The sequence below is a fragment of the Elephantulus edwardii genome, unplaced genomic scaffold (assembly GCF_000299155.1).
Source record: "Elephantulus edwardii isolate Elephantulus edwardi_28Jun2011 unplaced genomic scaffold, EleEdw1.0 scaffold00082, whole genome shotgun sequence".
In the NCBI taxonomy this organism is placed as follows: Eukaryota; Metazoa; Chordata; class Mammalia; order Macroscelidea; family Macroscelididae; genus Elephantulus; species Elephantulus edwardii.
In genome coordinates this window covers 6,714,839-6,725,325 of record NW_006399832.1, presented here as the reverse complement: position 1 = coordinate 6,725,325, position 10,487 = coordinate 6,714,839, and the positions used below count along the sequence as shown (strand labels likewise).

The 10,487-nt window shown below is 41.6% G+C and overlaps 2 protein-coding genes across 2 annotated transcripts in view; one reads left to right on the top strand and one right to left on the bottom strand.

Moving 5' to 3' along the window:
- Positions 1-926, bottom strand: part of MSH3 (mutS homolog 3) — a 292,985-nt gene extending 292,059 nt beyond the window's left edge. Inside the window, exon 1 of the mRNA XM_006889888.1 lies at positions 726-926. Coding sequence (XP_006889950.1) covers positions 726-926 — 201 coding nt within the window. The remainder of the gene's footprint in view (positions 1-725) is intronic.
- A 237-nt stretch (positions 927-1,163) lies between these two features.
- Positions 1,164-10,487, top strand: part of DHFR (dihydrofolate reductase) — a 29,037-nt gene continuing 19,713 nt past the window's right edge. The window contains exons 1-3 of the mRNA XM_006889856.1: positions 1,164-1,254; positions 1,560-1,615; positions 2,609-2,714. Of these exons, the coding sequence (XP_006889918.1) occupies positions 1,169-1,254; positions 1,560-1,615; positions 2,609-2,714 (248 nt within the window). The 5' untranslated portion in view covers positions 1,164-1,168. The remainder of the gene's footprint in view (positions 1,255-1,559; positions 1,616-2,608; positions 2,715-10,487) is intronic.

The window sequence follows — 10,487 nt, the reverse complement described above, 5'->3', positions numbered from 1 at the left end:
CACAGCTCAAAGGCATCAATTCTTCTTCTATCCTCCCTACTCATTGTCCAACTCTCTGATGCATAACAAGTGATAGCAAAGACCATGGCCTGTATCAGACGCACCTTAGTCTCCAGAGAGACACCATTGCTCTTCAGTACTTTGGAGAGGTCCCTAACAGCAGACTTTCCCATGGCAATACATTTTTTAATTTCCTGGCTACTGGTGCCAAAGACACTAAAAGATGTTTCTAAGATCTCTTATCGCAATCAAAATAGGAGTCAGGAGCTATGATTTGCTGTTTTGCTAGTAAGAACCCGAGTGACTTCGATCTCAAGTCTATTAAAAAACCTAAAGTTCCAACTCATAGCAACCCTACAGAGCAAAGCGGAACTACCCCACTGCGTTTCCAAGGCTGTAATCTTTACAGAAGTAGATTGTTAAATCTTTTTTCCCAGGGATTAGCTAGTGACTGAGAATCACCAACCTTTCCGTTGGGAGCCAAGCGCTTTAACCACTGCACTAGCAAACTAGTATTAATAATCCTGCTAGATAGTAGAACTCTATTACAGTAAAAAAAAAAATTCCTTTTTTTAACTGCATCAGAGACACAAACAAGTTTTGGGTTTCCCACTCTTTTCCTCTCCCGACTCCGCCCCTTTCTCATCTGGTCCTATCATCTCATCGCTTACCCTCTCTGCCCCGCCTCCCCATCTTAAACCCGCCCCCTCGTCAACAAAACCCACCAAGCAAGACGGTAGCTGAGGTGGGGAAGTGGACGCTGGGGGCGCTGCGGCGTCAGGGTCAGTCTCCTGGTCGGCTATGGCGAGGGAGGACGTGGATTTCAGGCTTCCGGTAGACCGGAAAAATCTGCTCAAAATCGCCTGCCTTGCCGGAGTTGGACCGGCGCTAGCAGTGCTGTGTGTGGCTGGTTTCCGGCGCTTCATTGCAGTGATGGAAGACCAGGCCACAAACCCAGGAGAGCCGGGAGCGCGAGCGCGCGTCCAATGCTCCTAAGAGTCTGCGGGCGCGAGCACGTTGCGACCCTGCCGTGCGAGAGGCGCGGCTGTGGGCGGGGCTTCGCCTTTGCAAATGGGACCAAGGGGGCGGGGTGACCTTAACTTCGCGCCAAACTTCACCGGAAATTCAGATTTCGCCAGCTAGCTCGGAAGAGTTGACTGTTGCAGTCATGGTTCGCCCGCTAAATTGTATTGTTGCTGTGTCCCAGAACATGGGCATTGGCAAGAACGGAGACCTACCCTGGCCCCCACTCAGGTACCTGCCGGGCCTTGGGAACCGAAGCTGGTGGCGGCTGATCAGGGCACCCTGGTGGGGAAGCACCGGCCACCTGGCCACTGGAGGATGGGGAGAAGATCGGACTTTTACCCTTAGCCAACCGGAAGCCTTGAGGTGTCCAAAGGTTGCGTTGTTGGTTTCCATCCTGATCATGCTTCACCAGGGCCTTTCCCCGAGGCGCCCTGGCGCGAAGACTCGCACCCCGGCGCACTGTGCGCGCTATGCTGTTTAACCCCAAGCACAATGTTCTGAGTAATGTTGCTTTGTGTTTCTCTGACTTATAGGAATGAGTTCAAGTATTTCCAGAGAATGACCATGACCACAACCTCCTCAGTAGAAGGTAACATGGGTTGTTTTAACTGAAGTTCACTAGCTTCTTCCTTAAAAAAAGCTTCCCCGTGCAAATGTTTTTAAATAGACATTCTCCAGGTTAATCTGGGACCAGTTATCAACCCCGCAGGTAATGGTGTATTTTGCCACTAGGACTCTTTTCCACTCTGTATTAGTGAATAGTATTTGTAATTTCCTTCTCTGACAGATTTCTGCCTTTCAGAGATCCTAGCCTTTACAAGTGTATGTGTTTCGTGCACATACACACTTACGTTTACACACACAAGCTCTGATAGACTATTCTGTGGGGAGTTGCATTGCTAAACCAAAGGTGTGCCTCTTGTTGTTTGTTGTTATGTGCCATCGAGTAGCGACCCTATGTACAACAGCCCTAAACCGTGCTCTATCCTGTGCCAATCTCATTGCCTCTGACACACCCATCCCGATTACCCCAGTCACAGAATCAATCCACCTCTTAGAGGGTCTTCCCCTCCTGTACTGTCCCTCTAAACTACCCAGTATGATGTCTCTAAAGACCTGTCTCTCCTTACAACATGTCCAGAGTATGTCAGGCGAAGCCCCAGAATCCTTGCCTCCAAGGAGCAGCCTGGTTTAACCCTCTCTAGGATGAATCTGTTTATTTTCTTGGCAGTCCATGGTACATTCAATACTCTTCTCCAGCACCACAGATTAAAGGCGTCAATTCTCCTTCTATCCTCCCTAGTCATTGTCCAACTCTCTGATGCATAACAATTAGGTGGTTGTAATCCAGCTATTCCACTGGTGAAAGATGGTGGTTCCCTTCTCGTGGCATTTACAGCCTTAGAAACCCATTGGAGGGTCAGCTATGAGCCAGTTCTGACTCAGTTGTAATGAATGAGTAATATGTATGTGTGTATACATATGTATTATATATTTTTTCCTAAAAAATATATACAGTACACATATATGTATTATATACTTTTCCAAAAAAAAAAATATATTCTTTCTATTGATTTTACAGGGAAACAGAATTTGGTGATCATGGGTAGGAAGACCTGGTTCTCCATCCCTGAGAAGAATAGACCTTTGAAAGATAGGATTAATATAGTCCTCAGTAGAGAACTCAAGTAAGTACCATAATATAATGATATTACAATAATCAATGTCTGACAGGATGAACTAGGTGAAAAGTAGTTATTGCTGAAGTTCTTTCATATCAAGAGGCAATAAAAGATATTAATAAGGAATCATTTATACCACATAATAATAACTTACTCCAGTTTCATTATCTTGAAAAGTTACCTTGAACAGCAAATCTCATGATAGTAGCAAATTTGGAAGGTCTTCTTAAACCATTATTCTGTAGACTCAAATAGCAATTACACACTGTAGTTAATAACATTTTTCAGTTATACACAAAGTTCAAGTACTTGTTTGGGGCCTTGGTAAAATTAAGAAAGCCTGTTTCTAAGTAGAGGGATGTAAATTTTAGGATGGACTGAAACCAGTCAAAATTTTTTACTGATTATTGCTACTAGATCACATCACTCAAACAACGCTTGTGGTTTTTTTGTCCTGTGTCTAACCCCCCCAAAAAAAATGTCCAAGCACTCTTCATGCTCCTATTATTTTCCTGTTTCTTGTCTAGCTTTAAGAGCTCTGGTGATCTATTAGGTAAAGACTTGCTCTACCAACCCAGAGGTAGGCTGTTCAGTCCACCAGTTGCTCCACAGAAGGAAGATGGACTATCTCCTCCGATGTGAGATCCAGCCTCTGAAAGCCCCTTGGAAAGTCAGTTATGAGCAGGTTCCAATTTAGCAGCACACAACAACTTCTAGCCTTTAGGGAGTTCTGTTGGCATAATCCTCATCTATAGTGAGTTACTTTTGCTAAGTAAGCTGTCCATCCCTGACAGTTGACTCCATCAGTGGCTCCAGAGGGAAAAAAATGAACAACTTCCTCCCACTAGCCTTGACAGTTTTAGAAATCCAATGGCGTGTCACTGTGAGTCAGAAATGACTTAATGACAGGGAGTTTGAGTTTTGTCTAGTTTTAGAATGAACCTTTGTCATATAGTGTGTTAGGCATCAGGCTACTATCAGAAAGTCAGCAACTGGAATCCACCAGCAGATCCTGGGGAGAAAATGGCCCATGTCCTCCCATTAAGATTTGTTATGTGTTGTTGTAGACCATCAAGTGGGAACCAACTCCTAGTTTACTTTCCAACTGGTTTTTAGAGACAATAAATCAAGTAGGAAGAGATGGTCCATCTTTCTCCCATGGAACATCTAGTGTATTCCATCCACATGCCTTTGGATGGGTAGCACAATTTCTTATCCACTAGGCTACCAGAGCTCCTTCATTAAGATTTACAGTCTCAGATCCAGTAGAGGGTCACTATGAGTCAGAACTGGCTCAACAGCCATGACTTTGGGGTTTTTGGTTATCTAGCTATAAAAAGTGTGAAGACAGCCATATCAGACCTCTATTAACTCTACACGGGGGAGCTGTTTCCAACAATAATATCCACAATACAAAATTTGTTCTTATAAGGTTAGTGGCAGTCTTTCATGCTTCTGCGCCTACTTCTCATTGCCACACCAGTCTTAGCACTCTACTGGGTTCAAAATCCATTGCAGTGACTATACAGACTTTACATATCTTTATTCACAGTTGTGGCATTTATTAGGAAATTTGTTATTGTTGTTAGGTGATAACAAGTTAAGTGTGACTCATGGCAACTCTGAACAACAAATCTGAACCCTGTCCTAACCTATGACATCTTCATCATCTCTGACACTCTCACAGTGTCAGTACCCCTCTTTGAAAGTCTTCTTCTCTCAATAATTCTCCACCTTTCAAAGAAATATCTTCTCCTAGCAACATGCCCAAAGTATGTGAGAGGGAGTTTTACGACCCTTGTCTCCAAGAAGCACTGTTTGCACCTTTTCCAACACACGTGTTTTTGCTTTTGGCAGTCCATGATCACTCCTCTTTTTAACACCACAAAGGCATCAATTCTTCTGTCAACTTTATTCATTGTCCAGCTCTCAGATGTATAGCAAGTATTGAAAAGACCATGGTCTGAATCATGACCATATTGATATTGTTGATTGCCTTCAAGTCAAGCATGACTCATAGCAACCCTATGAACAAAAGGCCAGAAGCACCTCTACAGCCTTCAACATTTGTCAAAGTTCATAGATTTTCCAGAGGCATGTTGTTTAGGAAGTGGATGCCACTCCTGCTTCCAAATACTGACATTAGTGCTCCTCAATAATTTGGAGAGGTCCCTGACATCAGACTTGTCCAGTGCAGTACGTCTGTGGATTGCCTAAATGCTGATACCAAGGATGTTGACTATAGATCCAAGTAAGATGAATTGTTTGTAGTTTGAATCGTTTCTCTATCTATCATGACGCTGAAGATTTTTGTCTCCTTAATGTTGAGATGTATCCATATTAGAGGCTATAGCCTTTGATCGTAAGCAAGCACTTCAAGTCCTCCTCACTTTGAGCAAGTAAGGTTGTGTTATCTGCATAATACAGGTTGCAGGATATAATTCAGGTTGGCAGCAGGATATGATTCCTCAGTCCATAGAGCTTATCAGGTGTGGTCACAGACCCTTTGACCTTTAACCCCACAGATTAGGCCAGTGTTACAGTGTCCTACAGTGTCCCCTTAGTCTTGTCAGTTATGATGTTTTCCTTTAGTCCTCCAGCAAGCTTGAGTTGAAGGCTTCTGGCTGTGGCTCCATGGGCTAGGAGTCCTAAGTTATCTCTGTCTTCAATTGATCTCTCGTTCTCTATGGAGGCTGCTGTTGACCTGAAGTAGATCTGTCTGTCTGGTTCAGGAATCTCTGGTCCCTAAAAAAGTATGCTGCTTTCTCTACCTTGTTGGTATTGATATTCCCAATTCTTCTGCGAAATCTCCCTAATTTAATCATGAGACTAACCTTGTAGATAGACTAACACACTCTGTTTATACAATCCTGCCCATCCATGTGACAAGGTCAATGGCTCAGAAAGCCATTGAACTATAAACTCTTGGCACTAGCTTTGGAGTAGATTATTGTAGATCCCTGAAATTCATGCACTGCGCGATGGGAGTGTTTAAGGACATGGTTGCACCTTAGCCAAAACTTCTCTGTTCTTTTTCCCACGTGTGGGGGGAAGAAATTGTGCACCAATGAATGAATTTTTTTAAGAGAAAAACGAACTGGGGGTGGGGGTAGGGAGGAAAATGTGCAAAAATAAGTGACTAGAAATCCAAGTTTACTGTAAACTTTAGTTAAAATCACAATTATTTATAAGGGAAAAAAAATATCTAGACCACTGACTTACTTTCTGGACTTCATGGGTTTTAGTGGGTATTTTTGGTTACTTTGAGGGGTGAGGAAGAAGAAATTGGCATAGATTAGACCTTTAGGAAAAGTTTGGAATTGATGTTCTAATTGTTCTTCCATGTGCTAATGTAATCACATAAGAATGCAGCAACATAGGCTAGTACTTTGTAAACAGTGATCATAACATTCCTTTTAATGTGTATTTGTCAGAGTTTAAGTGGCATAGCAGAACCTGTAGAAGATATATATTAAGAGATTTATTGCAAGAAATTGGCATTCTTGATAATAGGAGCTGGCTAAGCAAGTATAATATTTGTTCCCTCCCCTTGGATATAGTTTCTGTAGCTCAGCTTTCAAACAGACACACAAGAGTATAAGGTACAATGACAATCCAAAAGAGGAAAGTGTCATCTAGCCATTATCCTGATTGACCACTGCTATTGACTAATAGGGGACTATAGGAAAAGAGTAGAACTGCCTCATGACATTTCCAAGGCTGTATACAAATCTTCAGGGAGCTCTGTGAACCCAAAGGCATGCAGTTCAAATCCACCATCTGCTCAGCAGGACAAAGATAGACAATTTCTGGGCAATCTCCTCCTGTGTGCAGAAAATTACCTCTGGCGTTTTCTGAAACCCATGAGGTCTAGAAGGTTATTTAGTGACTTAGATTTTGGGGGGGGGGGGGGACAGAATAGAAAGTGCTGATAATTACCTTTGAAAATCCACTGAAGAGTCAACTATGAGTTGATTCTGATGTAAACATATACATCTTTAGGGAAGCGCACTCCTGTATCTCTCCCTGATGGTTTGAACCACCAGCCTTCTAGTTAGCAGCCAAGCACTGTATCCTCTGGATTCCTTCATTTAATCATTACTCATTTCAGTATGGTCACCAAGTTGAGCTAAGTTTTTATGATGCATCAATATTGCTTGAGTTTCCCTATTGCTGATACTAACACAGCAGCCAGACCTTAGGATTTCTGGAGACAAAGCATGTTCTTTCCCTATTAAATTAGCATTACCTGTCACTAGAAGGAACCATGTAACAATAAAGAGAACAGAATCAATGGAACTAAAAGTTGATTATTTTTTTTTCTAAAAGAAAATCCTCAGCTCTTTAGCTAGATTGACAAACTAACACATAATGTCATCTTGCCATGTGAAAAGGAGACCTGGTGGCAAAGTATTTATCAGGCTGTTAACTGAAAGGCCTGAAGTTTTAAACCACCAGCTACTAAGAAGGAGAAAGATGATTCGTTTCATTCCTTGAAAATGTGATAGAGGGTCCCTGTGAATGGGAACTGACTAAACATCATAGGTGTCTCCCGTGAATGTAGAAAACAATACGCTAGGTTCTCTCTCTCCTGTCTGTTACTCTTTCTCTCTCCCTTTCTGTATCTCTTGCTCTCTTTCTTTCTCTTTCTCTCTCTCTAGGTGAGTCTGAACTGACTCAGCTGGCCCTCCAGCAAGTTTTCAAAGGCTGTAAATTGTACAGAAGGCAATTGCTAATCTTTCTCCTGCAAAGCAGCTGGTGGATTCAAACTACATGCCTTTGTGTTGGCTGTACAACTCCTTACCCACTAGGCCACCATAGCTCCGTACACTAGCGTTTCAGGCTATTACAAAAACTTCTTCCCAGATCTCTCCTAGAATGACAAAGGTAAAAACCTGAATGCTTGCACTGAAGGTCTGTAAATGAGGAGAAATAATGTTGATATACATGTTGCAAGCTCCCTCACTTTTCATGCTTTTCCCCTTCTCTTAGTCGCTAAGATATTCTGATTTCTCTTTACTTGGTAGACTCTAGGTTTACAGACTATATTGTGGTTCCCAGAGACTTGATATAATAACATTATTGAATACTAGTCCAGCAGATACGGCAACTGAGACTGAGCCCGCAAATAAGGAAACATAAGAGAGGAGGAACAGTTGTAAGCAGACACTAGTGATTGGAGCATGGAATGGGAGAAGCATGTATGTAGGCAGATTGAACATTGTTAAGGAAGAAATGGAACACATAAATTATTGACATGCTAGGTATTGGTGAGACGAGATGGATTGGCATGGGATATTTTGAATCAGACAATCATATGATCTACTGTGCTGGAGATGAAAAGGTGAGAAACAATAAGGTTTCTTTCATAGTTAAAAAAGGCATTTCTGCATCCATCTCTAAATACAGTGCTGTGAGTGACAGGATAATATCCGTAACCATACAAGGAAGTCCGGTGAATAGCACTGTCATTCAAATATATACACCAACAACCAGAGCCAAAGAGGAGGAAATAGATGACGTCTACCAGCTTTTGCAGTCATGCAGTCATGATACATTAAGAGTAATAAGTGATTAGAATTCAAAAGTTAAGAATAGGGAAAAAGGATCAGTAATTGGAAAACATGGACTTGGTGGCAGAAATGAGGCTGGAGATGGAATGATAGAATTCTGTATTATCAATGATTTATTCATTGCAAATACCTTTTATAAGAAACATAAACACACACTATGCATGTGGATCTCACCTAATGGGATGCACAGTAATCAGATCGAGTACATCTGTGGAAAGAATCATTAGAGAAGTTCAGTAGCAGCTATGAAAACTAGACCAGGTGCTGATTGTGGAACAGATGATCAGCTAATATGTAAGTTCACACTAAAGCTAAAGAGGGTTAAATCTAATCCACAAGAACCCAAATTCGACCTTGAGTCTATGCCACCTCAATTTCAAAACCGTCTCAGGTTTGAGGTCTTGAACACTAATGAAGAATACTAGATGAGCTGTGGGAGGATATCATGAATATCATACGAGAAGAATGCAAACGACAGAGGAGGATGAAAAGACTGAGATGAATGTCAGAAGACTCTGAACATAGCACCAAGAAAGCAAAGGGAAGAAATCAAGAAGTTAAGGAGCTGAACAGAAGACAGTGGTGTTGACTCAGGATGGGGCAAGAGTCAGAGCCATTGTTCATAAGGTCGCTATGAGTCATAGTTGACTCAATGGTATATATATAACAACAACATCCATATCATTCAGGTTGCAGAGTCAATCTAGAAGTCAATGGAGTTCAAAGCCACCATTCTTAGCTGTGTAGTCATTAGAGTTTGAACCTCACTTTCTTAATTTGTACAAAGAAAATCCTAATTCCTATGTCGGATTGCTGGTAATATTAAATGAGCTGTTGCACGTAAAATATAGCTTGACTCTTCTCCATGGAAGAACAGGCAGTCATCTAAAAAGACCTCGAAAATGTCTCTCGATCATTTCTACCATCATCCCAGGACAGGGAAAGCAGCCTAGTTTGAATAGGGCTCTGAGGAAAGGGAGAGGAAACATCACTCCACATTTTTTCTTTTCATCCTCAAGCTGATCCTCTAAAGAAATCCAAATTCTTTTCAAGTTAAAAACACTATCAAGTATGTCCACACCCTTCTTGACACGGAGTATGTCCTGTACCAATCAGCAGCTCTTTAATGTCAGAAAATCCAACTTAGATTGGTTTGAGATCATTGCAGAAAGGAAATGTAGGGATAAAATAAAGTCACATTCTCTACTGTAAAATTTCTAGGACTTGTGGTAATGAACTGAAACATTAACTTTTTGCTTATTATCTACTATGAAACTTACTTCTAAACTCCTGAATAGCAACATTTTATAGGAACATTTCCTCCATAGCTGCTGTAATGTAGCAAATTCTGAATCTGGTTACTCGCTTTTCTGCTTACACCACCAAAGAGCAAAGAAGTCTTTCTCCATAGTCCTCAGAGCCTTTTTCAAATTGTTGTTCCAAAATTTCCACAAAATTATTGCTCCAATTCTTTAAAATCCTCACAGACCCTTTATAACACTTGAAACCATGTTGCTTTTATCCACCAATTTTTAGAATGCCTCTTTCACATTACATTATGACTCCACTAAGTGATCATTTTCCATTTTACCCTTTCTCCTTACATGCCACCACCAACATTCTCAATTATAAACGCCATCATGACTGTGTTTCACTCATCTTACCATTGTTGATTTCGTCTCCAAGCCGTGGTAACCCCATGTGTTTCAGAACAGAACTATACTCCTCAGGTTTTTACTTTTAATGACTATGACCTTTCAAAAACTCAGTGAAAAAAAAAACCTCAGTGGGCCTTTCGCCCTAACCGACTCTGGGTATGTTCAAACCACCATTGTTTTAGTTGGTTAGACGAGTACATATCCGTGTGCGTGCTCATGCACCCAGGGACTCCTCAGTCATCGTAGAGTTTATAAACTAGACTAACTTCAGCCTGACTTTGTTTTTTCTAGAGTCAGTTATATCCTTGAACAGTCTAACCTAACCTAGTTGTTGTCCCAATTACAACAGGAGAGGTCATCGTGTACCATGGAGTGAAAGCTGACCCTCTGGAGGGTTTTCAGAGGCAGTAAATCTCACAGGAGGAGATTGTCCATCTTTATTCCTTGTAGCATCTGGTGGATTCAATCTTTATACCTTTGTGTTGGCAGCACAATTCTTTACCACTGAGCCACCAGAGCCCCATTCCTGATACCATGTTGTTGTTGTT